The sequence below is a fragment of the Gallus gallus genome, chromosome 3 (assembly GCF_016699485.2).
Source record: "Gallus gallus isolate bGalGal1 chromosome 3, bGalGal1.mat.broiler.GRCg7b, whole genome shotgun sequence".
Taxonomy (NCBI): Eukaryota; Metazoa; Chordata; class Aves; order Galliformes; family Phasianidae; genus Gallus; species Gallus gallus.
This window is the reverse complement of record NC_052534.1, coordinates 22,382,659-22,409,395: the sequence shown is the minus strand read 5'-3', so window position 1 is coordinate 22,409,395 and position 26,737 is coordinate 22,382,659. Positions and strand designations below refer to the sequence as shown.

The window sequence follows — 26,737 nt, the reverse complement described above, 5'->3', positions numbered from 1 at the left end:
TAGACGTGCCGCATAACATCTATTACATCGAGAGCCTGAAGACCAGAATACACTTAAACTGTTCATTGTCATTCTGGGCAATCCAAATTAAACATCCCTGGAAAATGCTGCACTCAGAACAAAAGCTGTAAAACAATTCAACAAATTCACAGTCCATATAACCATCGTGAGACAAATGTTTCTGCCTTGCACTGAAGATGGAAAGGTTGTCTTCATGTGAGTGTGGATCTTGAAACTGTGAACACAGAGCAGTGGTATGTACTCAGACCTTCAGCCTTTGCTTGTCCCCGGTGATGCTCTTTGTCAATGGATTTCTCGGCAGGTCACTGTGCATAACCCGACCTGGTTTCTTCTCCGGACACAAGGTGGAGTTATGTTTTTCACTCGAATGGTTCCTTTCGTAATTGTGTATTGAAGCACTTCACAAGCACTACCTGGGTAGGTAGCCCTGTGCCCAGTGGGTGCATGGATGGCCTTACGCCATCCCTGACCGGAGCCGGTGTGATGCTGAAGCCTACAGAGCTCTGAGCAGCTCAGGCCACTGCTGAGAGCAGTTCAAAGGAGGAGACAAATACATCGCTTCTAGTTTAATGGGAGAACTTGTAGGAAGATAGTTTCTGAGCTGGAATTCGGCCAAAGCCTTGAGGTTAAAGAGCCATCTCTTATAAAATGTTTTATGGGATTGTTACTGAATGCAAACAATTGTGATCATGGTTTCATCTCTTCTGCAATGGGGAAGCAGCAAATGCTCGATTCTCTCTAGGAATACACCAGGCTGCCTATAACCTGGCTGGGCACTGAAAAACACACCCCCAAAACACCAGGAGCATTTTCTGCACAACCATGACCTCAATGTGGCTGACCTGTAGGAGGAGTAGCTGCCTCACGTATTAACCCTCATGTGAAGGCCAAGAAACAGCTGCTGAGCAAGTGAAAAGCCCTTAATGAAACTGAACTGAACTGAACTACATTGAATTCAAATCTGTTGGGTTTTTCATCCTTTTTTTTTTTTTTTTTTTTTTTAATCTCACAGATCTTTTGCAGAATAATTTGCAAAATGGTGGATGTGTACCTCCTGGCACACGGATGGGGCTGCAGTGCTCACACCTGTGTGCAGAGCTGCCCAGGCGGCACAGGTAAACCTGCTTCTGCTGCCTGGTACCCGGGGAACAGAACCCAGGTCTGCAATCTGCACTCACATTTAGATACGTCATCTTGGGCTTTACTGATTACTTCCTTCATGCAGGTATGCTTTGAAACAAACAGATGTTCTGTATTGCCTGGATCAGACCCGGGGAGAAAAAAAACACAACTATTTAAAAGCATATACACTATAGAAACTGAGTAAGAAAATTAGCTTTAGTGCCCAGCCTGACTCCTGAAATTCCCCAGTGCCTTCCCTGCGTACAGGGAGCAGAACCTGGGCAAGTGGTTGATTCTTTCAAGATGACACAGACCTGGAATCCAGCAAAGTCATACTCCTGATTTATATTTCATTTTTGGTTTGGATTATTCAAGGATATTTATCCTTCGCTCTTGGAATAATTCTGCTTTTGGAATAATTTCAGACAACAAATGCAGCCTACAGTTTGACATACTGCGACCCACTCTGGCTCCCAGAACCATTTCTCCTACCAATTTAGTTCTCAGTCGTTGGTTGTGCTCTACCTTTTTTTAACCCATTTTCCTCCCCTCGGATTATGAATTGCCACCTAGTTATTTTTTTTAAGAACCTTTTACTTCTGATTTACTGTGCTTCCCTAAGCGAGGAAATTGCTCTCCCATTGCCATAGAGCTGTAAGAAGCCACTGATGCTTTTCGAGAGCACAACCACACACAGAAGGCTCATATAATTTACTTTGTAATCGAATGGTATATTCCTCAGCATCCAGACTTCTAGCTGTTGGGATTTCTTTTTTAAGATGATGTACCCTGTAGAGACTGATTTATTAAATACATGTGTGGTGCGTTTCCCCAGCTTTTAATAATGAACTGTGTGAGCCAGTTATCAACAGCCAATGACCCTTCCAGCTCAGAGTGATCCCCAGTGGCCTTGTCCAGACCTCTCCCAGGCCTGCAATAGGAGCTTGGCCCCAGTCCTGGCTGTGCCCGGATTGGACTGATGCCTCTCAGTGCTGTATCCCTGTGGGTTTGTTTCCCTTTGGATTGACCGGGCCTCTATTTGCCAATATTTTGATATTGCGTGAAAACAGTCAATAATTTGAGTTGTATGGTATTAGCTGCTATATAATATTACGTGTTATCATTTCTATGTTTGTTATATACCTTATCAATGGCATTACAGTAAGAATTACCTTGGTTAAAGAAGAATGAATTCTGATAGAACCAGAATTGGATTCAGTGTACAACAATCCAACACCGTGCATCATCCTGCTTGCCCTGAAAGACACTTATGACAGATGGAGGCCAAAGTCAGGGACTCAGTGAACTCCGTGGATGGCCCACAGACTGCAGGGATAATATCTCTACAAGTGTATCACAAAGCAGGAAAGATGATGGTAATTGTGGCAATGCATAGAGAAGTACGGAATCTGCACGGTCCCGCTGTGCTGCTGTACTGTCTGAAAAAGTCTGACTCCATGCCAGAGTCCCCGTTTGCTTCATCTCAGTTTGGAGTGATTAAATAGGAGTTTGCAAAGGTAATGATCTTTAATCTTCTTTAATCTGAAGGCTCTGTCTAAGCAGAACTGAGCTGCAAAGGAATTCCGTGTGAGAGACGCAATTTTCGTTGCTCGTCTACCCAGATTTACATTGCCAAAAACAAAACAAACAAACAAAACCCCAAAAGTAACATGAGAGAGCACTGAAGCCTTTGAACGTGTGCATTACAAGGGATGCGGAGAATGCATTTATGATTCAAAATCTTAAACAGCTGAGAAATAAATATGCTAAGTAGACGGTTCTGTTTGCAGATGGTATTGCAGCCAGGCTGCCTCTGCTCAGCTGTCTGATCCTTTAGTGCCTGCTTTCCTGGTTCCTGGGGTCCCTGATTAAGAACTACAATGTGAGGCGCAGTGTGTGGTTACCTTTGCACACCTGGGAGGGCAGCTTGGTGGCTGAGCACAGATACTGGACGCTACATCCCATGCAATGTCAGGGGATTGGGAAAAAGTAAAAAAAAAAAAAAAAAAAAGGGCCGTGGCATCCCCATCCACCCTTCACACACACATCAGAGCTGCTGTGTGGCATGGATGGGAGTTTATTTTGCAATGAGAGGGGTTAGCGTTCTGCTAAGGGCTTCTGCAAAGACTGGATCCAATTTTCAGAGCCCACTGCCAATATTTGTGAGTCATTTCCTTGGAATCCTACCTTTGGTGTTTATTTCCCTTAGAAGGAAACTTGTAAAAGAATAATAATAGCACTCATTCTTCATGGAAAGCAGCGCGGGCTGAGCGGCAGACAGCTTGCTCTTTGTTTCCGAACACTTCTTGTTTGTGCTGTTTACCTTCTTCAGCAGACAGAGAGTAAAGAACACGATACAATTAAACTCCATAGACACCCAATTTGTGTTGCCAGAAGGCAGCCGTATTTGACACCTCTCTGAAAGAAGGAAAGCTGCTCTGGGGCTGGAGAAGCCCCCGTGTATAACATTGAGCTCTGCTGCCTCAGCCCGGCCTGAAGCTGTCAGCTCCTCTTCTCTCCACCTCCAGGCATCATAACTGCACCCAGCCCCTGTGCAGAGCCTACCTGTCCCAAAGGTAACCCAGCAGAGGGGCTGTCACTACAGCAGCAGGAGCAACACTCACCACCAGCATGCTGAAGTGCTCTGCAAACCGAGTGGAATATTTGGGGGGAAGGTTCAACCTCTACTGCCACACCACCAGTATCTGCCTCTGACACTGTGGGCCAACATTATAAGATAGAAGGCATTACTTTTGGAGCAGCCCTCATAAAAAAGGAAAGCTCTTTCTATCAGTACACCTATGGAAACCAGAAACAAAGGAAACACAACTGTTAAGAAGTCAAGAAGATTTGTTTTCAGGTTTTCTCTGAAAATGCGCTTGCTAAGAAAATTGGGGAACCTCGACAAACTGGGGCCAAGAGACTCCGAAACATTCGTATGGGAAGAATCGTAGAATCCATAGAGTTGGAAGGGACCTCTGAAGGCCATCTAGTCCAACTCCCCTGCAATGAACAGGAACACCACGGCTACATCAGGCTGCCTAGAATTCAACCTATAAGAATTAAAAGAAAAAAACATGTGGGAGTTAGGAATGTTCCTATTTGCTTGGAATTCCGTCTTGAGAAAGAGACACCAGAGCATCTGGGCTCGCATCATTGAAATCGGGATGGAAGAAATTGAAGACACTTTCAAAACACTTTCATGGGAAGGCCGTATCTTGGCACTGCTCCTGATGTCAACTGAATTCCCTTTCAACTGAGCAGTAAGTCCTGCCCCTGAAGAAAAAAATAAAACCCAGTGGATTCCTTGAGCTGCCCTGGGGTGAGGGCCAAGAAGTGCAGGGAAGAATGCTGGGGCTGGCACCGGTCCGTAGCTCATCTGTACCTCGGGGGGCTGAGGAGTGGCACTACCCCTGCTGGTGCCCAGATGCTGTTCCGCCAGCTCAAATCCAGCATGACCCATAAGCTGGATGTTCCAGGTGCTTTCCCACCCACCACAGTGCTGGTCCTTGCAGTCAGAGCCCTGATGCAGAGATCACCTCTGGCTCTCTGCTTCTGCTCGCTGGTGATTAGGCCACCCTGATACACTGTGAGTCCCTGACCCCACAGCTTCATTCACAGCACTGCTGTGACTCCACGTGTACCCACATGGACAACGAGCATTTTAATCCAGGCCCTTTAATCTCCCAGTCCTGTGACTTCCTCCTTGAACTTCTGGCACACCAAGGCACGCTGACCGGCTGGGCCACGCACCCCCAACATCCTCCTCCCATCCACTGCTGCAGTCAGAGCCTCTCCTCTCTCCTCAGGACAGGAGCAGTCATCCCACGTCCATTCCCCATCCTTGATCCCATCAGACCCGCAGTATCACCCTAACAGGCATTTCATATTTGTTGGGTTTTTTTGGTTTTTTTTTTTTTTTTTTTTCCTAGAAGCATTCTGGATGTGCATAAAAAGCCCTTTTCACTACCATCCCATCGGGCTTGTTATATGTGAATGGCATCATTACAGCTCTCTCATTAACATCACAATGGCTGCAGAGGAACACCCCAGCGAATGGAGTAGAGCAGTGACTGGGAGTAGTCCCACTGTGCAGTTGCGTGCTTGTGAAGCCGTGCACTGTGAAGTTGGACACTTCAACCTTGGAGCTGCTGTGGTGCCTTGGTGTGACAGAATGGCACCGGTGGTGGTGGCAGTGGGAGCTCACCGTGCTGCCGCAGCTATGCGGGGCTCCCAAATGGCTTTCCAGAATGGGATAAAGGCCCAAGTGTTGGCCTTTCACTGTGATTTTGTGTGGCGAATGCATTGTATGCACCACTGTGAATCTTTCATCCTTTATCTCCAGTGGTGTTAATGGCAGTGGAACAATGCGTGTGCTGTTCTGCACAGTCTCACTGAATTGAATAGGATATGGAATGGAGTGCCTCCACTGCCTACAATAACGTGACCCAAACGGGATGGTTTGATGGGGGCACGATGGGCTCTAGCTCTGCTTGCAGCCCTGATCCCCATGCGCTTTGGGTGAAGCACTCAGAAAGGAACAGGGAGTTCAGCCTCCGGCCCAGCATCACCCTGACGCCGGCTCTGACCTCCCCACACGGCCACAGCAGCCGGATACTGGCACTTCTGGAAGCCCAGTGGGCACACGGAGCCCTTTGGAAGGCTGCTGCTCTGCCTACGTGCAACTCCTTGGCTACAAAACGGGGCTCATTTTGTAGCCGAGTGGCTTTGCAGAGCATGCAGAAACTTACCAGCTCGCTTTGGGATTTGGGCGTTATATTTTTTTCCTCCTTGGGAAGCTCTGTTCTTTATGCCTTGTTTCTGTTCCATCTGAGCGCACGGCAAATGCGCACGGCAGGCAGCTGTCAGCGGGAGGTGGCTGCCCCGCCTCGGTCCCTGCTGCGCACAGCAGAAGCAGCCCGGCTGCTCTCCAGGCTGTCCAGAGCAGCCTCTTCTTCAAGACAAATCAGCAGCGCTGTGCAAAAGGCGTCCCAACACTTCCTTCCTTCCTTCCTTCCTTCCTTCCTTCCTTCCCTCCCGTGTGTCTGCTGAAGCAGAGAAGCGCCCATTGGCGATGAGACATGTAAGAGAAGGCACAGCCAAAATTCTTGACCCCGATTTCGTTCTCATAAAACAATCCCACAAAGGGACGCTGAACCCATCGAGAGGAGGGATCCTGACCTCTCCCTGGCGCAGCAACGAGCTGCCCCCAGCCCTCATTCCTAGACGGCGAGTGCTGGGTTTCAGTGTCTCCCTGTGGGCAGCTCCTCGCCGCAGACTGAGGAGAGGAGCCCACGGGTGCTTCTAAAGGCAGCAGAACCCTTAGGAACAAGAAACACGCGACCGCTCGGCGGCTCTCAGCAGCTCTCTCGGCCCTGCTTTCAGCCAGCGTACTCAGCCAGCGCTCCTCGTGTCAGCACTCCACTGGGAACAGAAGGTGCGAGGGGTGCGTGGCCCGCGTTGCGCTACCGGAGCTGCCCACGGGCTCCCCATCCCCGCGTCCGCGGTTCTTTGCCCGGGCACGGCCCGATGGCGGCAGATGCCGACGCTGCGTTCCCCCCTCCCGCCGCGGGGCGTTCCGCGGAGCCGCCCGCGGGGCGCTGCCACCTGCGCGGCCCCGTCCCGCCGCGGGGGGCCGAGAGGAGGAGGAAGAGGAGGAGGAGAAGGAGGAGGGGAAGGGCCGCGCCCGGCTCATTGTTCCGCGGCCGCGCTCAGCCGTCGGCCCCGCGCGAAGTTCGCTCCGCAGCCGCCCCCGCCCCGCCCCGCCCCGGCCGCCCCCCCGGGGCCGCCAGCGGCGGCGCAGAGCCGCAGCCAATTTGGTGCCTGTGTTTTGCCTGGAGGCAGAGCCAGCGCGGCCCGAGCGGGGCGAGTGGAAACAACTGCCGGAGTCTGTGCTCCTCTCCGCTGGGAGGGAGGGAGAGAGAGAGGGAGGGAGGGAGGGAAGAAGGGAGGGAAGGAAGAGAGGGAGGGAGAGAGAGAGGAAGAAAGAAACGCGATCCCCGCCGCTCCGCGCCCTCCCGCACGCCACAACACGCGCACCAGACCCGCGCCCGTCGGTGCCGGCGCGCCGTGCCAGCCGCAGCGGCGGAGGATGGGCAGCGACTGAGCGGGTCCGCGCCGCCGGGTGAGCGCCGCCGGGGCCGGGCGGGGGCGGCGGAGCGGGGCCGGGGGCGGCGGGAGGGGGCTCGGGGCGTGCGTCTGTCTGACGTCCGCCGGTAGGCGCCTGCCCGCGGGGTCGGGGCGGCCAGGAGGAGGGGGTGCCGGGGCGCTCACCGCGCTGCTTCCTTGCAGGAGCCGGCGCCCGCCATGACCCTGGTGCTGCCCATGCAGCGGCTGGGCCGCCCTAGCGCCGCCGAGGGAACCGCCGACCTCGCCGCCTACCGCGCCCTCTGGGAGCCGCCCGCCTGCGGCCGCCCCGGCCCCGCCGCCCCCGGCCCCGGCCCCGGCCCCGCTCCGGTCGCCGCCGGTCCCCCCGCCGCAGGTAGGCGCCGCCGGGCGGGCAGCGGGCGGCAGGGAGCGGGGCGGCCCCGCGCAGGTGCGGCCGGGCCGGAGTGGGGCCGCGAGTCGCCCCGAGGGCGGGGAGAGGCCGCGGGACGCGCGGGGTCCGCGGGGCGGGCGGGCGGAGCGCCGCGTCCGGTGCGCGCTGCTGCGGGGAGACGTGGCGGGGCCGCGGCGAGAGGGGAAACGGAAAGTGTTTTGTTTGGAGAACCTCCGGCAAACCGCATGTCATTTGTCGTGTCTGATTTATTGCCCGCAGGATCGCATTACAGGGGAATTTCAAATCCTGCAGCGGCATCCAAGATCGCATACTTTAAAAGGAAATATGTGGAAGAAGAGGATTTTCACCCGCCGCTCAGCAGCTGCGCGCACAAAGTACGTTTCCCGAGAGCCGCTATTTTTACCCCGCGCACCGGGCTGGGGCGCTCCCGCAGCCTGCGCGCAGGCGGGCGGCCGGCGCTCACTGCGTGCCCCGTGCTGCGGGCGTCGCGCTGCCCGGGCGGCGAAGGCAGCCGTCTGAGCCTAAACGCCCAGCTAACTTTTTCCCCCGGATTCTTTTGTTCCTGGGTAGTTCATCCCGCGCTTACAGAAGTAGGGCTGGAACGCCAGACTTGAGGAACGGAGCAAATAGGGCCCCGCTTCCCTGTGCGTCCCACACCTCCCCCTGGGGAGGACGCAGCAGGTTCCCTGTGGGCTGTGGAGGAGCAGAGGGCTCGGCAGGCAGCACCGCGCCTTGCACGGTTAATCCTGTTTATTAAGAAGCCAGTAACTCCGAAAGAACAGATTAGTAAGGGAAAGAGTATTTATTTTTTTAACAAAAGCCGTCAAGGGAGGGATTACGGCAAACACTTCCCAGGCCAGTGAGTAGCTAAAACTGAAATCAGGCTTTTTTGGTGGGAGGCTTTGTGCTGGTGTCGGTGAGGAGCAGAGCACAGGGGTGGGGTGCCTGGGGACAGCGCAGGCCTTGGGGCACCCCGAGGCCCTGCACCCGAAGTACCTCAGTGCGGCCGTGCGCCTAAAGCTTTTCCAGCACCTCTGCTGCATCCCGGAGGCAACCTGAGCGGAGCGGGTCCTGCATTGCCCAGTGCCTGCCAGGACAGCGTGCAGGGCCTGTTTGGGCCCCATGCTGAGGAGGTACGGGTGCTGCTTCCCACATGCCTCAGGGCAGCCGAAGGAATTTCCAGCTACAGATAGCACTGGCTGGGAATGAGCCTTCAGCAGGGAGGTGGAGCAGAGCACTTGGTCTGCTTCCGGGGTGATGTGCACCAAGCATGGAGGGTGTCAAAAGACGCCCTCTCCCATGTGTTGCACCGATCTCTCTGTTCTGCCAGCTTTGTTCTTGGGTGGGTTGTTGGGTTCTGTATGGTGGTGAAGAAGAGGAATGGTTGGTTACCTGTCCACTTCTGGTAGTATAAAGAAATAGCACTTGGACATGGACCTGTTGGAGCGCGCCTGAAGGAGAGCCACAAATATGATCCAAGGGATGGAACCACCCCTACGAAGACAGGCTGAGAGTTGGAACTGTTCAGCCTGGAGAAGAGAAGGCTCCGGGGAGACCTGAGAGCAGCCTTTCAGTATCTAAAGGGGGGCTGTAAGAAAGAAGGGGACAGACTCTTCAGCAGGGCCTGCTGTGGCAGGACAAGGGGAAATGGTTTCCAACTAAAAGTGGGGAGATTTAGATCAGATATAGGGAAGAATTTTTTACAGTCGGGCTGGTGAGGCACTGGCACAGGTTGCCCAGAGAGACTGTGGATGTCTCATTCCTGGAGACACTCAAGGTCAGGCCGGGGGGGCTCTGAGCATCTGATCGAGCTGTAGGCGCCTCTGTTCGGTGCAGGGGAGTTGGCCTCGAAGGCCTTTAAGGGTCCCTTCCAAGTTCAATGATTCTACCGTTCTGTGATTCTACTACAGCATGTTAACCTCTAGGCTTAATATTTAGAAAATTACTGTCTAACAAAGAAGAGCTTCAGCTGCAAACTTGCTTGGAAACAGGGCCAATTTTTGCTTTTACGAGGTACTGTGCTGCTTCTGAGCCCTGCAGACAGGACCAGGCTGTGGAAAGAGCTGCAGGGCTGGGAGAGCTGAATGGATGTGAAAAGCAGCTGTGCTCTGAGCGCTTTCAGTCCTCATAGCTACGACTTGCACTCTGCAAAAATGCTGTAACCATGTGGGAAAGGGAAGAATGAGCAAGCCACAGATGGGGGGGGATTTAGAGCAGCCTCTCTTTGTGTTGTGCTTCTCTCCTCCTACACAAACCAAATTATTACTAAAAATGAAAATTAGTTAATGCTGCGTACAGTAGCGTGTGTTACCCCCTCTCTGTTTTGATTCCCGGGGCAGCGACTGCAGTGTGGAGCGGGGCCCCCCAGGGCAGTAACCTGCTCCTGCTGCCAGCGCTGAGAAAGCGAGCCCCAGAGGGACTGCGGCAGGGGGAACCGATCTGTGGGCTCCTGGCCAGGATCCCTGCAAATCCCCGTCCTCTCTTTTGTTTCCTGACCTTGTCCCTGCCTCCCCGCATTCCCACCGGTCCCATGGAGTGCGCGGTGTCGTGCGCGGGCCAACAGCTGCTCTCCAGATGCTGCAGTGCTTTGAGATGGTTTCTCCCTGCCTCCCTATGTGTGTTCCTATATGCGAGAGCGGCGAGCGAGGGCTTGGCAAATGGAGACCTCCTCACCAAGGGCCCCTTCCACCGGTGGTGGGTGAAATGTTCTGGCACTCACTGCTGGCCACATCCTGCAAAGCTTTGCCTCTCCTTGCTGCAAAGAGGCTGTGGGAAGGACCTGCGCCTGGCTTCAGGGCTCGGTGGGAGCCCCACGGGGGATGGGACTGGGTCCGTTCACATCAAAGAGCCCCCATCACCAGAGCAAAACAGTATGACAATTTTGTTTTAACCCCAGATGCTGAGAAAAAACATGTTCCACATGGGTGTGCAGCATGGGAAGCTGGTTTTAGTTGCCTGAGGAGGAGAAGGAGAAAGGCAGTGACACAGAGTGAATACCCTGCTTCATTTTCTTTCTCTTGCCTGGAACAAAGCCGGTTGACTTCAGTTCTGTATCTTCTGTCCTTTGTATTTTCAGACAATCTCGGTGTTTGAGGAACGGGCCCATATTCTTTATATGTCTTTGGAAAAGCTGAAGTTCATTGACGATCCTGAAGTCTACCTGCGGAGATCTGTCCTCATCAACAATTTAATGAAGCGAATTCATGGAGAAATCGTCATGCAGAACAACTGGTGCTTCTCCGCATGCTCCTTCGGGGCTGCCTCGCCGCAGGAGTGGTTCGTGCCCCAGGACTGCCCCTACCGAAAGCGTCTTCGGATGGCCAAGGAGGAGTATGAGAAGCTCCACACATGCTGCTTCTATCAAGAGTGCGGCAGTCACTACTTGAACCTTCCCTACTCGGTCAACGCCAGCACAGAAAATACTTCTTCCTCCTCTCCCTCCTCCTCCTCATCCCCCATTTCGTTGCCAAGCTGTTCCCAGCAGGTGGATTATGACATTGGCAGTGCCCCTTCTTACAGGAGTGATGAGCAGATACCTGCAAGCGAAATATTTGTCACAAATGCCAGGCCTCATGCTAATCAGGACAAGGCCAAATTCACCGACGAGAAGGGTGGCGACGAACCTGAGCGAGACGACGTGCCCCTAAACTGTGAACCTGTAAGAGGCACTCATGCTTTTGAGTGTAAAGGCAAATTTTATGACTATTTTGAGACTGGGTGTAATGACAAGAGTGATGTAAGTGAATCTTGGAAAAAATCCTTGCGGAAAAAGGAATCTTTACCAAGTAATAAAATGTGCTGCAGCAAAGGAAGTAAAATATGAGGCATCTTTCTTGCTCCGTCGAAGCATGCGCGCTTGTCTATCAAATTTTTATTTTGAATGGATTTTTTATAGTTTTCTACAAACGATACAATCACGCCACAAACGTTATGCGTAGTTTTAAATGACTGGGGAGCAGATTGCGTAGCATGGTGCTCCGATCTGCATCAGCGGGCTATTTATAAGTGTGGAGACTTCATAAAGAACACAGTTGCGTTGCCACTTAGCGCTGTAGTCTGTGCAGCTATGGTGTAGCTTTTGTTGCTGAGAATACCAATCAGCCAGATGGGGAAAACGTATCGTTGTATACATCGCCGCCCCCAAGAAGTCTGCCATTAATTAAGAAGAACCTCCATTATGTTTACGAAGGAATTAGAAGTCTGGTAAAGAAATTGATGCTACCAGCAAGGGCGATGTGCTCCCTTCGATTCAGTGTTTGCTCTGACAAAGGACTGGCTACGGGGACTGGGTTGTAAACAGTCCTTACATGTTGTACTGATACTTCTGAACTCCTGGATTGGGCGTCTTGTTCAACTGACAAAATGGGACATAGCATAAGGAAATAACCTGTTTGTGGGATCTTAACCAGAAACACAACATGCAACTCAAGCACTTGCGCGTTGTCACCTCGGCTGTAGTAACTAATGGGGCTTGTTGTTCTCCAGGGCAGGTTTTTTTTTGGTGCCTTACTTTTTGTCTTAATTTTTGCCAGCGTGAAAATTAAGTATAAATCAGTGATACAGCAGGGATTTAACCTAAGCAGAAGAAAAAAAAGCACAGGGTGGATCGACATTATTAGAAACCTTTAACCTTTGAAGTACTGAGTTCAACTTCCTATTCAAACATCTCTGTTCTTCCTTTTTGATGCTCAATTGCTTTTTGATTTGCCATCCTTAGGAAGGGATTTAAGAAACAATAGAGAGATGTCTCTTGTAAACAAGCATTCGATGCTTGAGTGTTTCTATGGCAACTGTCTGTTGCTGGGGCTCTTTTTTTTCCCTCTTCGTATAATGAAGTTCATGAACCAGTGGCATGTTTTATACTTTATTCTGTTTCGCATAATTTCTCTCTTTTAGATTGCAAAAGCATGCGGGAGTTTTATATTACTTTTGCTGTTGATTTGAAAAAAGTCAACAAAAGAAAACAGAAAGCACAATGTTAATTAGTCAATAATGTGGCGATAAACATGATTTTATCTGAATGAATGTAAGGCTTTTAATTTTAAAAAAGAACATTTTGGAGAAATGAGCTGAGATTTCAATGGCTAAGGACAACATTTAGTCATCCCTAGGTAGACTGTTTGCAGAACCGTGCTGTTGAAAATGCCCAGAAGACATTACCAGGGTTGGACTGAGCATTGTGAGTCCTAGATCTACCAAACTAATTAGTTCCCACAGTCCCCATAACAACTGGCAGGATGTGCTCAGCAAAATAGCCACATCCAAGCCACGGCAGGCTCATAATAGCTGTCTGTTCCCACAGCATCGTGCGTCCAAGTGGCGTCTTCCTTTCTTGGTTCATGTCCAGAGGGCACTATCCACCTCAGTGCAGAGACCTCTGGGCTGTGATTTTTTAGGACAGCGTGCACACCCCGCTGTCACATTTGCAGTCTAGGCAGCTTTCATGAGTGAGTGCAGTGGTGACAGGGAAAATGGTTTGTGCTCCCGAGCCAGGTGACCATAGGGAGTCATCAAAGACGTAGCTCAGTGCTAGCCTTTGTGTTACCACTGCTACCACCTTTGTGTTGGCTGCGTGAGTGGGAACTGACAAGTTTGTAAGGGTCATCATTGTGAAGAATGAAAGTCTAAATCTCACCTGATTTCTCCAAGACAAAAGCTTTTTTATTAATAATAATAATAATATTAAATATAGATCTCATTCATACAGTGTATGAGTAGGATCATCATTTAGACATTTGTCCACAAGGACCAATTTTTTTAAAAAACTGATTTTTCTTGTGTTATACCCAGATAGTCCAGTAATGTCTGCTCTTTTCCAATATTTGATAAACACTTGATGTTTTAAGCTTAAATATTAGATGCTTGTATACTAATGTGTTGTTGTAGTAAAGTGAGATTTCCTTGATATATATTTATTAAAATGACCAAAATTCATTTTAATTTTACATCTCCAATGGCTACTGGATCCTTTCCCCCTGCTCCCCTCACTTGCCCAAGGAAATCCCATTTAATCCAACCAGAGCACTGCTCCAGTGCTGAAGAGGTTACGCTGTGGTTGACACCCACTCCTCTAGTGGAGGCCAGGATGGAACTCAGCATCACCAGGTCTTAGAGACCTTTAGGACAGGCTGAAGAAAGCAATAGGCTGCTCTGTGTTTTGCCAAACACTGCCCAAGGCAGAAATTGGCTAATGGTTTGTGGAGGGCTGAAACCTTTTTGACCCCAAGGGCGGCTTGGTCTTCAAGAGCACATACAAGGTGTGGCAGTTTTGGGGTTGAATTTGCACCAGCTGAAGTGACATGAACTGGCCTCTGTAATAGCTCCTTCAGTTCCAGGCTCACATAGAAATTAATTCATCTTATCTCTGGGCAGTCCTACTGAGTGTCATCAGGCTGTGTAAGGGATGAAATATCTCATTTCAGAAGGCCAGCCTAAAGTTAGGTAATCTTTCTGCCTTTTCCAGACCCTGTCTCACAAAAATACTAAATGTGCTGCATTGCATTCAGCACATTAAGTTACCCTGTTTGCTTCAGAAGAGTCAGAGGTATCTTGTGTTAGTAAAGAGAGTTGGAAAAACATCCCTGTTCAAGTGCCAGAAATGCAACAGCTCTTGACAGGCTTTCTGACTTGGACTAGTAGGGATTTTGTAGCTCAGTTCTGTTTTGATTTATGGCACATGGAAAGTGCAAATCAGATAGATAGGCCTTTTTCCCATTGCGTGCTCCAATACTACGAACAGTTACTACCACAGATTTACAAGAAATCGTTCTTTTCCAGGATGATGTGAATACCTTTCATCCATACAGTCTGTGCATAACTACTATTAATGAATCATCCTGAGCTTGGTACCGGTCTATCTGCCTGAAGAGCTCTTTGACAAGAACTTATCTCCAGGGCGATCATTTTACTCCCTGCCTAAGACACTTTGCTCCTGGAGCGTAGCACTATAAAGCACTGTGCTGTTCAGCAGGCTAATTCCTGCTTCCATCAGTACTTCCATAATATACAGAAAACGAAACAAAGAAATGGTGCAAGGATTGCACCGTATTGCTAGGGAAAAGGATTTCACGTGGAGTTTTATTCAGCAAATGTGACTCAGAGACACCTGGCCTTTGTCCCTGCATGTCCCTTGCTCTGCAGCCTGGAAGGCGGGGGCTGCCCCCACCTCAGGGAGATGCTCAGGGCTCTCAGCAATGGCTCCAGCTTTTCCCAGCTGTGTGAGGCACCCATGGGGCTCATCCTGGCTGGAGAGCTCGGCCAGGGACATGCCAGAGTGGATCCCAGCGGAGATGGGAGCCCTCTGTGAGGCATCCCATGTCACAGCCAAGCCGCTCTGCCGCAGCCGCCTGGAATACACAGTAATTTCCTGTGTTTTTTCAATCTCACTTTAACTTCTCTAACAGATGGGGAAAGATGACTAAACCGAGGGAGTTTACAAAAGTTCGTCTTGTGGTGTTTGCAAACTGTCTCTGTGAGGTCCATTTGCTGTAGTGTAAACACGGCTGTGGCAGGGTGCCTGGTGCCTTCGCAGCAGCTAATCCTGCTCAGCTGAGGGCCGACCACGTGAGGTATAGTGGAGGGCCAGGTCTGTGTGGTGAAAGCAACGCCAACCAGCCCTGGGGCCAAGGGCCTTAGCATGAGGCCTTCACTCCTTTTCCACAGAAAGCATGGAGCAGCTGTAACTGGGAGACCAGATTGAACTCTGCACTAAGCTTTGCAAAAGGGAGCTGTGGTCAGGTGTGGAAGGCTGGGTTAAAAACCAGGGCTGTAGTCATGCAAAAATGGCTGCACCTGGGGCTGCAGCTGGCCTATGGCTGCCTTCCCTAGCCTTTAAGTCAGGTGGAGGAAGTAGGCCTAACCCTGGTGAAAGTGGAGTTTCAGCTCCTCTGCTTTGCAAAAGTGGTGTAGGCTGTGAAGTACGGGAAGCTTTCTCACCGAATAGAACTGGAAGGGCAGGTAAGCAAGTACTTTAACTTCTTTTAATGTCTGTGCTTGAGTTCCCCTTCTGAGGAATGCAGGGGGCACAAGGAGAAGTCACAGGCGTGGTCTGTGTGTGCTCAGAAGCAGGCACATTTAGCAGAAACAAAACAGAAAAGAAAACCCCAACTAAACCACAGAGCAGTGAGATGTTGAATTTGAAAAACAACTTATTTTCTAAGGCTAGCAATTCCTCTCAATTAGTACAGCATCATTGTCCAATTTACTGCAGGGAGCATCCAATCTGTCATGCCAAGACTGCAGAAGGGAGATAAATGGCCTGTCACATCAAGGTCACTCCTCTCACTCCTACCTCTTGCAGTTGTGTTTTCCCTCTGGCATGGTCTGCCAGGCTCATCGTTCCATATTGTGGGCTGTCTGCCTTCTGAAAGAACTGAAGGCTCAGGCAGTTGTGGAGGAGGTGATAGGATAGCAGGGCTCCCTGAGAGCCTGGCCTGCAGCCACCAGGGCTGTGCTTATCCAGAAAGCGTGACTGCACTTCTCAATGGCGTTTCCACCCTCTGCTCATCCCCTCGTGTTCCTAATGCAGTTTTTTCTCTCTTCTGTCAACATCGAAAATCCTAGTAAATTTCTTTGCCTCCACCTATTGCTCTTTTGGGACAACATCTCCTATACTCGCTCATGTTGCCAGGCCCCGTGTACCAGCCACATCCTCTCAGCCGTATGGCTGAGCGAGGTTGCATGGTTTTGGCTTGAAACACAGTTGGCTTTCTATTAGAAATCATCAGACGGTGTGCTTGTATTTTGTTGCTACCATTTAAGTGTGATGTACTTTCAATATTGTGTTTTCCCCAAATCTATCTTCTGCGCGTCTCAACAAGTATGACCCAGATGACCTACATTTCTGAATTTCTATTATAGTTATCCTGAAAATATGTTTTGAATAATTTTTCAGTCTTTGGAGGCTGAATGTGCTTTGTTCCTTCCTCGACCCCTTCCTCTACTTGACAGCTTGGATTCTGGTTTACCAGCAGAGTAATTAGTGTAATGGAGGCAAATTTCATTTTGTATTTGCTGTGAGAGGTAAGATGTGTACTGTCAATGCAATTGTAAAGTGTACCTTCATTGTAGAATTGTTCCAGTATATAAACCTCAAAATAGCCCATATAGTCATCAGTCACGAGGAAAATCTTCAACTGCGAGTAGGGCATAAGCTCCTGTCAGATCATTTTCCTCATTGTGTGTGCAGGCTGAGGTGAGGATTTTTATGGTATGAATTTACCCACTCCTTGAAAGCACCTCTTTTGCTAATTCTGAGGCTTAAGGATGATGGTGTAACATCAGCTTTTGAGGTACTTCACTAGTGACTGGTGCAAGTAAGGCATCCAGCTAATGAACTTGCCCTGTGTTCCCAGTGGTCTTTAGAGTTGCTGGCAGTCCCCCTCTGGCTGCCAAAGCTCCTTTCCTCTGATTATTTCTGTGTGCTACCAATAAAATATCTTCTGAGGCTCTGTTAACACAAGGACAAGACAGATCTCTTTCAACTGAATACCAACATAAATGATAGGCAATCCAATAGGCAATCATGTTGTTCTTTTGAATTTAGATGCACGAACCTTACTTTTCTAATACCATTTGTAAACTTAATTTTATTTTAGATAATACAACTACGGCATTTTCAGGATGTCATCAATATGACACCCACACACAGAAAATCCCAGTGGGTACCAAAATAAGGATCTTGACCGAGCCCTCGGGGTTTGCCTGGGTGCTTTCCCACTCTGCCTCCTCCTTCCCCTTTACTCAAGTGCTGAGAAGACATATATGGAGAGGAAAGGGACCTGAGGGAAAGCATAAATCCAGGCAACCTGACTGTCAGGAGTCTATCACTTTTTAATTCCCGGTTTGCGCTCCCAGTGGCAGTGAAGCTGAGATATGGAATTGTTTTGTTCTACCTCTGCTTTGTTTGTAGGTGCTGGAGGAGTGGCAGCCACAGCCCCTCTGGCTCAGAGGTAAGGGACCTCGCAGCAGCGAGCTCGCCTGGAGGTTTTGTTCCCGTTTGATAGGTCGCCCTGGCACTCATTGCAGGAGCAGCTGGGAAGGAATAATTAGCATAACAAAGAGCTATATTATAGTATTGCATTGTGCATTTCGAGCCTTCAGATACCTTGACACATTCGGTTGCGTGTTGCATACATCTGATTTCCAGGTAGAACCAGGCAAACACTAAATGAAAAAAAAATAGACCGTACACAGCTTTAAAGCGCAAAGAATATGAATTATCCCAAATATCTCAGTGTTTGGGTGCAGCCATGCTGCAGGTGCATTCCTCTGGACTGGGTCACTGCATGGTGGCGGGGGGAGTGCAGCTCTCCCTGGCCAATGGGACAGCCCTGGGGAATGCAGGGTCAAGTCTTCCTGATGCGCTTGTGGGCAGGTTGGTGACTTGTCCCATTTTAATGGTGTGAGGTGTTGTTACAAGCCCTGCCTTGGATGCTCCTGGGCATGCAGCCCTGCTCTCCCTCCTAGCTTGCCTGCTCTGCCTGCAGAATTTCAAAACCTGTGGGTTCATGAGCTGCTTTGTGCTGCCTGCCTGTGCCGTACCCACCTGCGGCCCGTCTGCCCACGCACCTCTCCCTCCTCCTTCCCCTTCTGCCTGGTTTTTGGCTGATGAAAATTACTCTCCCTAGGAGCTGGAGAAATGCAGAGGAAAAAAAGGAAGCGAAAATATCCCGGGGAAGGTTTTTCAAAGCTGATCCTCCCCTGGGTCAGATGTCTGTCAGATGCGCTTGCAGCATCTCGTTGTCAGAAAGAGGGATTTAAAACCTAACCTGCAAATGCAGCTCTCCTGCCTCCCTCAGATCGAGAGTCCCTGGCAGGATGGGAGAGCAAATCCCAGCTCTGCCAGCCCTTCAGGCACTCTGCACTGTGGCAGGGAGCTGTGTATGCTCTCATCCACTGTGCTGTTTACTTCTGCAAAACCTGGATATGCTTCTCCCAGATGTTTGTATTCAGCACAGCCTCAGCAAGGAGAGGGGTGTAGGGAGATGAGCAAAGAGCACAGGAGATTCTGCTGCTCTGTTCTGGTTGTGCATGGGTAGAAAGGCTGCAGGGCTTCTGCTAGCGGGAGTGGGAGAGGTGAACGGGCAGAAACATCATTGCAGTAACATCCTGTGGTTCTGAAATGGCCGTGGTATAGTTTTACAGAGCCATAACTCACACCATTACTAAAAACACAACATTGTTTAGGCTTCATGCCTTTGATAGTAATAATAAGGTTATCAGAGAAACATTTATCAAAACTAATGAGACTCTTTACATTTAAAACCCCATTGCTGGTGTGTTACACCTTCCTTTATAAGTGGTGTCTAAAATAAGAGTTGCTGTTGAAGGAGGTTTGAGAGGAAAAATGGCATAGGTCTGTTCTTTTGTTTACTTTGTGTGCCTGACAGCCCCTCACAGCCGGGTTCTGCGCGCTGCCTGTGCCGTCTGCCAGTCAGTTTCTGACATTTGTTTGAGCCTTTCGCATAGCAGCAGAGAAGGTGGAACTGTTTTTATAAGGAGAATACGGCCGTGGAAGCACAAAGGGTGCTGATGGATTCGGTGGCAGGGAGTGTTGTGGAGGTGATGCTTTACATTCATTCATTTCATTAAAAAACAACAGCAAAACCTTATTTAAAGAGATTGTTTTTTCTTAACAGCAGAAAATGCCTCTGTGTGGCCTGACAACATAAAACACCACACAGGGGCACTGATGAAAATTTAAAAAGCAAGAGCTGTAAAAGCAAGACTCTCAGGTGAGCTCCCCGCGGGTTTGGGAGTGCTGGGCTGTGTCAGCCCTCAGCACTTCAATCCTGTTCTCACAGTGCACAGCACAGGGACTTTGAGGCAGTCTCTTCTGGCCGTAGCAAATGCAATTCACCCTACGTATGAAAAATCTTTCCTAGCATCTGTACTGGTGCTTACTGTGGGCTTTGTGAAAGCACCATCAGGTCTATTGCCAGAGCCTGTTTCAACCGTGGCTTCAGAAGATGGTTTGTCCCTCTCTATATGTACCATGTAACTGAATCAACCATATATAACGGCCAGTGTCTTTTTTTTTTTTTTTTTTTTACAAATTGTGCTACTTGCACGAGCAAACGGGCTCTGCTACTTCATAGAATCACAGAATGGTTGAGTTGGAAGGGATATTAAAGCCTGTGGAGCCCCAGCCTTGGGCAGGGCTGCTCCCTCCAGCTCAGCTGCCCAGGGCCCCATCCAACCTGGCCTTGAGCACCTGCAGGGATGGGGCGCCACAGCTTCTCTGGGTAGCTGTGCCAGGGCTTCACTGCCCTCTGAGTAAAGAATTTCTTCCAAATATCTAACCCAAATTTCCCCTTCTTTTAGTTTAAACCCATTCCTCCTTGTCTTATCGCTCTCAGACCTGGTGGTCCCTCTCCTGCTTATAAGCTCCCCTCAAGCACTGGGAGGCCACAAAGATGTCTGCCCGCAGCCTTCTCTTCTCCGAGCTAAACAAGCCCCATTCCCTCAATTTTTCTTCACAGGAGAGGTGTTTCAGCCCCCTGAGCATCTTTGTGGCCCTCTTCTGTACTCAGCCCATCATCCTCATTTCACTCTTGTTTAGGAAGTGCCTTGGAACATGGGAAACTGGAGGTGGAACAGTAGTGGCTGAGCTACAGTCTCAACTGGTATTCTTAATTTTGCATCAACATTGCTTTGACTCAGATCTTTCAAATTACACATTGGTGGGCAAGAGCTGCTGCCAGACCCTCTGCTTTGAAGCAGAAGAGAAACTCCTCCAAGATTTCTCAATTTCCAATACCAGAGTATGGAAGAGGTCTGCCATGGTGCATGCCCTGATCCTGCCTTGGGGGATCACTTAGAGCCGCTCCTGTTTTCACAGAGCTCATTTACCTCTCCCTAACTGCTGTAATCTCTTAAGAGTGCAATTCAAGATGTTAATACGAGTGTCTTCAAAAATAATTTCCATATGCAAATTCCCAGTCTGAACTTTGCTAAAGCAATGTGTGTTGCTGGAATACATTTTTCTGCAACCACAATTGTCTTTTTTTTTTTCATCCTCTGTGCACCATCCCCTCTGCTACCTGCTTCGAGCTGCTCTCCGCAAGTTGTGAGCGTGAGTCTAATTTCACTCTTCGGTAAGCAGGGAATTTAGAAAATGCAGAAGTGCTGTGATCAACGCCAGGCACTCGCATTTGTGATTGCTCTCAGAGTGAAAACCGTGTGTGCAGCCGCATCGCTGCTACGCCACTGTTTTCTCTGAACGGGAACCTGAACTGCCTCAGAAGGCAGCTGCCTGTGGGTGTGTAGGCTGTGCCTGGTGTGCTGGGGAGGCTGAGTGAGCTCGTTGGAGGACATGCACATGTGCGTGCATTTGCTGGGTCGCTTCCTGGAGTCCTGGCTGTGTTCTGTCTTGTCTCTGGGCTCTCTAAAGCAAGGGTCATTAGGGCTGTTCGCTCTGGCATGTGTTCATCCCACATCCTTCTGTGTATTAGACAATGTCTACCTTACAATGTCTGATCCTGGTCCAGCATAAAATATTCCATTAACATGACTTGAAGAGAGGAACTTATTTTTCCTGGCCTCAGCCTGTGGATTTGGTTGCAGCGTGCTGTTCTGTGCAGTATGGTTGGACCAGGCTGCCTCTCAGTGGCACCGGAGCAGCGCGTGATGCCAAAAACCACGCTGCAGTGCTGTTGAGAGGAGGAAACCCTACAGACCCAGCTCAGAGCAGGGGCTGACCTGGAGCCATCCTGGGGCCTCGTGTCGAGTGTGCATCTATCTCCCGTCATGCTAAGCTGTCACAGACAATTACCTCCAGCAAACCTTTCTTGCGTCTTTACATCTCATTAATTGGCGGGTCCTGCTCTCTGTCACTCTGATGCCTCATGAAGAGCCAAAAGGGGGAGCAGGAGATGACATGGTGTGTCAAAGCAACAACTGTCAATGTCATATGTCCAGAGTGAGGCTTGGCTGGTTTTGTGGAGGTTGGAAAGGGTATGGCATACATGGGAAGTGTGCTATTTATTCTCTGCTGATCTTGCTCACAGGAAATGAAAGCAAACAGAAAAAATAGATGTGAGCAATGTGAAGACAGCCATGGGGGAAAAAAAGGACTATTTAAGATGACTCTTGGCTATAGTGTAGAGCAAGATGAAATTAAATATCAAATAAATATCAGCAAGATCTGCTTGAGGGTGGAACAGCCTCCAGGAAGAAGCTGGGAGAGCCTTTGCTTGAGCCACTTCCAACTAGCCTGGACAAGGTACAGGGAGAAACACCGTGGAGAACAATCCTGCAGCTGCCATAGGGCTGCAGTGATCTCATAGCTCTTTCCCACCTTTAATCTCTATGATCCTGCAGTTAATCATCATGTATTCATTGTGAAATCCTGGTTCAAACCATTTGTTAAGCCTCTAACCAGTGGATTTTTTTGTTATTTAGAAAAGGACAAGTCTAGGAGTTTTAATCCAAAATTAAGCCAGCAGTAGGCTTGGACCTGTGATTTTGCAGGCAGAGATTTGAATCTAGGTCCAGCTTTTGTATCTCTGCAGTGGGCAGGCTGAAATACAGCTCATTTGTTTCTGACTTGTGCTGCTGTAGAAGCTTCTGCCAAGAGATATAGATAGTGAATCAGAGCTTTTTTGTTTTGCTTTTCTCCGGGGCAGTGACGGTAATCAGCAATTAGAAATAGCACTGGGTATCTTGAATGGGAGAGTATGAATGGAGGCTATTTTTTCCTATGCTGTTTTTCCCCACACATCCTCCCCTATCCTCCCTGGTTTCTCTACAAGCACCAAGGATGGGATTCAGGTGCGATGAGGACAGAGGTGGCGAGAAGGGAGCCCATATCGTCTGCGTGATAAAGCTGCCTTCCTGGAGCTACACAAGTGCTTCCTCCAGTTTGTCAGCTGCAAAGCATTGAGGCAGCACAGGCAGCTGTGATCCAGAAATTTGCTTCTGACACTGTAAATGATGATTACAGATCTGCTAGCACCCCTCCGGCACTGTTGTAGGCTCGCACAGCAATTACTTCTGCAGTTACTTCTACATCACCCTGTTGGTTGTAAACTTGAAGAATAGTCACAGAATAACACCAAGATTTTGGGCTGATGGGATCCCAAGTGATGAGCTGTTGCATGAGCTGTGGCCTGTTGCTCTTCTTCACTTGTGAAGCAGGTGCAAAGTTGAGCAAATAGCACAGGTGCTTTCTCCCTCATCAAGAGCTCATTGCTGGATGTTGTGTGCAAAATGGAGGATGCGGTGATGCCAGAAGGGGGAAAAATATGCTGTAACTGGGACACAAATTAACATTTCCATGAACTTTGCTGTCTCTCTCCTCTGACTCCATCCATGGACAAGTAGTTTTTCATTAGATATTTCCATTTCTCTCCTTCATTTCACTTCCAATTTCACATTGCGCTTCCTTTGGTTCCCCTTAAGCCAACCTTCTTCCCAGTGGTGCTTTTCCATACCTAAGAACCAGTCCTTGTTCCACAGAAGCAGAGTCCTTACTTTAAGCACATCTTTCTGAACGTTTTTATTAACAGTTCCCTTTTTCTTGCTTCATGAACCAGATGGTCCTGATGAATTGGGTAACTGACTTCCCTTGCAGACTTATTATTCCATACTCCCTGCATGCATGGATAAAATAAGTCAAGTTTTTGCATCAAAGTTGATTCTTTTTTCCTATGCTTTCTACAATGAATATGACAGGATATGGATTCAGGAATGCACTAAGGTTTTAATGACTTTTTCATCCAGATTATGCACATTAGTAACACGAGCAGTTCCTGAGTATGAATAGATGAGCTTCTTATGGGATTTTTTGCTGCGTCAAGCATGGGAAGCAGGTGAAGCTGGAGAAACTGGGAGGAAGTAGTTTTGTCTACAAAGACTGTCATCCTGAGTCTGTTTTTCTTTTTTTTTCCAACCAGAAACTTCACGATTGAGTTTTGCAAGTGAATTTTGTATATGAGTTCATTTTCCCACCCAGTGTTGCTTTTGGGATACCAAGGAGAGGCTTGGAGGAGCAGGGGCAATGCTGGTGATACTGTCTGCCTTCTGCAGCCCCTGGCTTGTTGTGGGTAGTCTGGGAGAAAGAAGAAGCTGTTGGTTATTTGGGGACTGCTTCAGGAAAGGACCTGTACATGTATCTGCAGCTTCTGCAGATCTGCTAATAAAAGGTGAGAGAAAAAGCTCTGCAAAAAGGAGAAAACAGTTTTAGAGCTTTGCCTTACCCAGCCTTAATGGTGGCCCAGAACATCTACTGGGAGGCCAGGTGATCCATAAAGAAAAACAAAACACACTTCAGTTATGCCTGGAAATAAGAGTAAACTGAGATCAGCAAGAAAGCAGCTTTTGTACAAGCTGGGAGGATGCTGTAACATGCCAGGGTGTTTTGCTAGCAGTGCCTTTCAGGGCTATGTTATGGCAAGTTACATGTTGTCTGGGCTATGTCCAGAGATGATCTCTTTTTTGCATTTCTTTTTGCATTAATAAATTTTCTGCTGCGTTGAGATGTGGAAGCAGGGGCTGGTTATGTGCTTGCCTGGCACTCTTGGGCAATGTAGTGGGAAGTCAGGGTAAGGCAGCCTGAAGAAGAAAGGGCAGCATATCAACATGGTAGTGCTGCATCTGCCAACACCACGTGCACTGGTTAGCAAAGGATATGAACTAAAACCCAGGCCAGCATTTTGTACTAGTGTTCCTAGCAACTAGGACTCTTCATAGTCCTTCAGTTAAGCTGCTAATTTCTGATCTGTGCCTTCTCTCATTTCTTTCATGCAGGATCCCTCCTTTCAGCAAACTTTCCCTGGACTGCTTCAGGAAAGATTCTATCCTAAGAACACTATCTCTGGGTGGTAGGCAGGGATAGCCTTGTCCTTGTAAATAACTAGTTTCCCAACCCACAAATTCAACCTCATGATGAGCTTGTGTTGAAATGGGGCTCTGTGTACAGAGCAATCCTCAGATAATGGCTCAGTTCATAAGGAAGCATCATGAGCTCCCGACTTGGACCACAGTGCCAGGATAACTCTTCTTTTTGCCCTTTCTCCTTTCTGTGGCTGCTCCAGCATGTGACTGTGGTGAGCTGACCTCAGCTGGCTGCCAGATGCCCACCCAGAGTCAGGGGGAAAACATAAGATGAAAAAAAGCTTGTGGGTCAAGATAAAGAGAGGGAGATTGCTTGCCAGTTACTGGCACTGGCAAAGCTATCTTGACTTGAGGAAAATTAGTTTAATGTATTGCCTATCAAAATATATTTGGTTAGTGAAAAATGAGAAGAATTAAAACAGCATGTTTCCTTCCTTTCTCTTTAGCTCAGCTCTTAGGCACAACTTCATTCCCAGCTCTCTCTGCCCCCTCCCCGAGCAGCTCAAGGAGGGTGGGAATGGGAGTTGTGATCAGTCCGTAGCAATTTGTCCCTGCCGCTCCTTCTTCCTCCCACTGTTACCATGAGTGGGTCCTTTGCATGAGCTGCAGTCTGTCACAGACTGCTCTGACATGGTCTTCCCCATGGGCTGCAGGGGAATCCTTCTTCGGGTACCTGGAGCATCTCCTCCCATCATTCTTTCCTGACTGTGAGGTCCGCAGGGCCGGTTCTCACACTTTTCTTCTCCGCCTGTATGGAGCTTTGCCATTTATTGAATACTTATTCCCTAAGGTGCTGCCATCTTGACATTGTGCCCTGTGGTGGGACCATTGGAGGTGGCTGTGTTTGACATGGAGCTGCTCTGGCCTCTCCTCAGAGGTCACTGCAGCCAGCCCCACTGCTGTCACCTCACCATGGACACTCGGTGCAGTGAATTCCAGCCAGAAGGCCCTTTCTGAGGGGCAGAGCCAGAAGGAAGAGCTGAGTTGTAGATCCTAGCTGTCTGCCTAAGGCAATATGTGAAAACAGGCAGAGGCGCTTCTTCTTTTTATGTGGCGTCCAGAATTATATGGATTTTCTTTCTCTGGAAATTCTCTTTGCTGGATGGTGAACGATTATTCAGTTACAGAGGGGAGTCCTCTGTGTAAAGGCAGGTCTGTGGTGGAGGGCCTGTCCCACGGTGGCTTCCTCCAGAAGCCACTGCCCGCCACCCATAGCCCCCAGTGGTACCTGTGGCCAAGTGTTGTCCACACAGTGGTGGCCCGTGGAAGGGTGGTGCTGAAAGGGGTTTCTCAGGAGTGAAGCCCTTGAACAAGAGGAATATTTCAAGGGAAAGGAGGGGAGGAGGCTTGTGGGGCTGAGGCTTTTTGGATTTCCTGAAGCTGTGTGGGATGTGGGAAGCACACAGGGTGACAGACTTGGACAGGGGTGAGGAAATGGCCTGGCAAGCATGGCAGGCACGGGTCCAGGGGAGTGTCTGTCCTCCCCTGCACTGGGCGGTGGTGATGGATGTGGTGTGCTTCAGCCACCAGTGACAGTCACAGTCATGTTTAGCTCTGCTGCTGTGCAGGGCTGGTCCTGTGATGCCCATGCAACTTGGGCTTCTTATTGAAGTTTTAGGTTTGCAGACAGCTGAAGTTTTGTTAACAGTTACCAGTATGAACCAAACTCCTAGATCCTCATAACTCTCAACCTTTAGATCTCAATCTGGTGTGCTCAGAGCACTTCCACTTAATTGTTAGTGAACCAGAATATTAAATGGTGCAAAACATGGCCATAAGCTAGAGATTTTGTTGGTGAGCTTTAACCTTTGCAATTCAGAGCCAAAGCTTTGTATAGGGGAGAAGTTCTAGGGTGAATGCAAATAACACACACATACACACACACGTCTGGAGGATTAGCTGTCTCTTGTCCAGATATGCCACACCTTGTAATTAAAGAAGAGGCTGTTAGTATGCGACATAGGAATGCAGAGGGTGTGGAACATCTCAGATTTACAGGCTATCAAGTTTATGAAAGAGACTAAATGCTGTTTAGTGTTACAAAGGTGGTGAGACCTTTGTTCAGCATTGCCCCAAAAATCTGGCACACCTCCGATGGGAAAACACATTGCAAGTAAGATCTTGCTAGAAGAATTATCTGTATGAAAAATTCAGTAGGGAAACTCCAATAGCTTCTGAAATGATTGCTTTTCTTCTTGTACTGCAACAGGAGAATGGTGTGTAGACTGAAAGCAAATATGCATGTACAAGTCATCTACT

General features: G+C 49.2%; 2 protein-coding genes and 1 long non-coding RNA gene across 6 annotated transcripts in view; 2 read left to right on the top strand and 1 right to left on the bottom strand.

Moving 5' to 3' along the window:
- Positions 1-48: 48 nt before the first annotated feature.
- LOC121110157 lies at positions 49-6,780 on the bottom strand. Its single transcript, XR_005858112.2, has 2 exons — positions 5,895-6,780; positions 49-4,196 (listed from the first exon to the last, which is right to left on the bottom strand). It is a non-coding gene; the product is annotated as an uncharacterized LOC121110157 (long non-coding RNA).
- Positions 6,194-13,587, top strand: SERTAD4 (SERTA domain containing 4). 4 transcript variants are annotated; one of them, XM_025148830.3, is made up of 4 exons: positions 6,194-6,580; positions 7,435-7,624; positions 7,901-8,016; positions 10,719-13,587. In XM_025148830.3, exons 2-4 carry the CDS (start codon positions 7,450-7,452, stop codon positions 11,463-11,465), a joined length of 1,038 nt encoding a protein of 345 aa, XP_025004598.2. In that variant the 5' UTR covers positions 6,194-6,580; positions 7,435-7,449; the 3' UTR covers positions 11,466-13,587. The 4 variants fall into 4 exon arrangements, with proteins under 4 accessions (XP_025004598.2, XP_046795628.1, XP_040553321.1 ...); XM_015283861.4 differs by lacking the exon at positions 6,194-6,580 and adding an exon at positions 7,111-7,267; XM_046939672.1 differs by lacking the exon at positions 7,435-7,624 and having other exon boundaries at positions 6,508-7,030.
- A 99-nt stretch (positions 13,588-13,686) lies between these two features.
- HHAT (hedgehog acyltransferase) overlaps positions 13,687-26,737 on the top strand; it is a 190,419-nt gene continuing 177,368 nt past the window's right edge. Inside the window, exon 1 of the mRNA XM_040697385.1 lies at positions 13,687-15,598. The gene's annotated coding sequence lies outside the window, so the exon portion shown is untranslated. The remainder of the gene's footprint in view (positions 15,599-26,737) is intronic.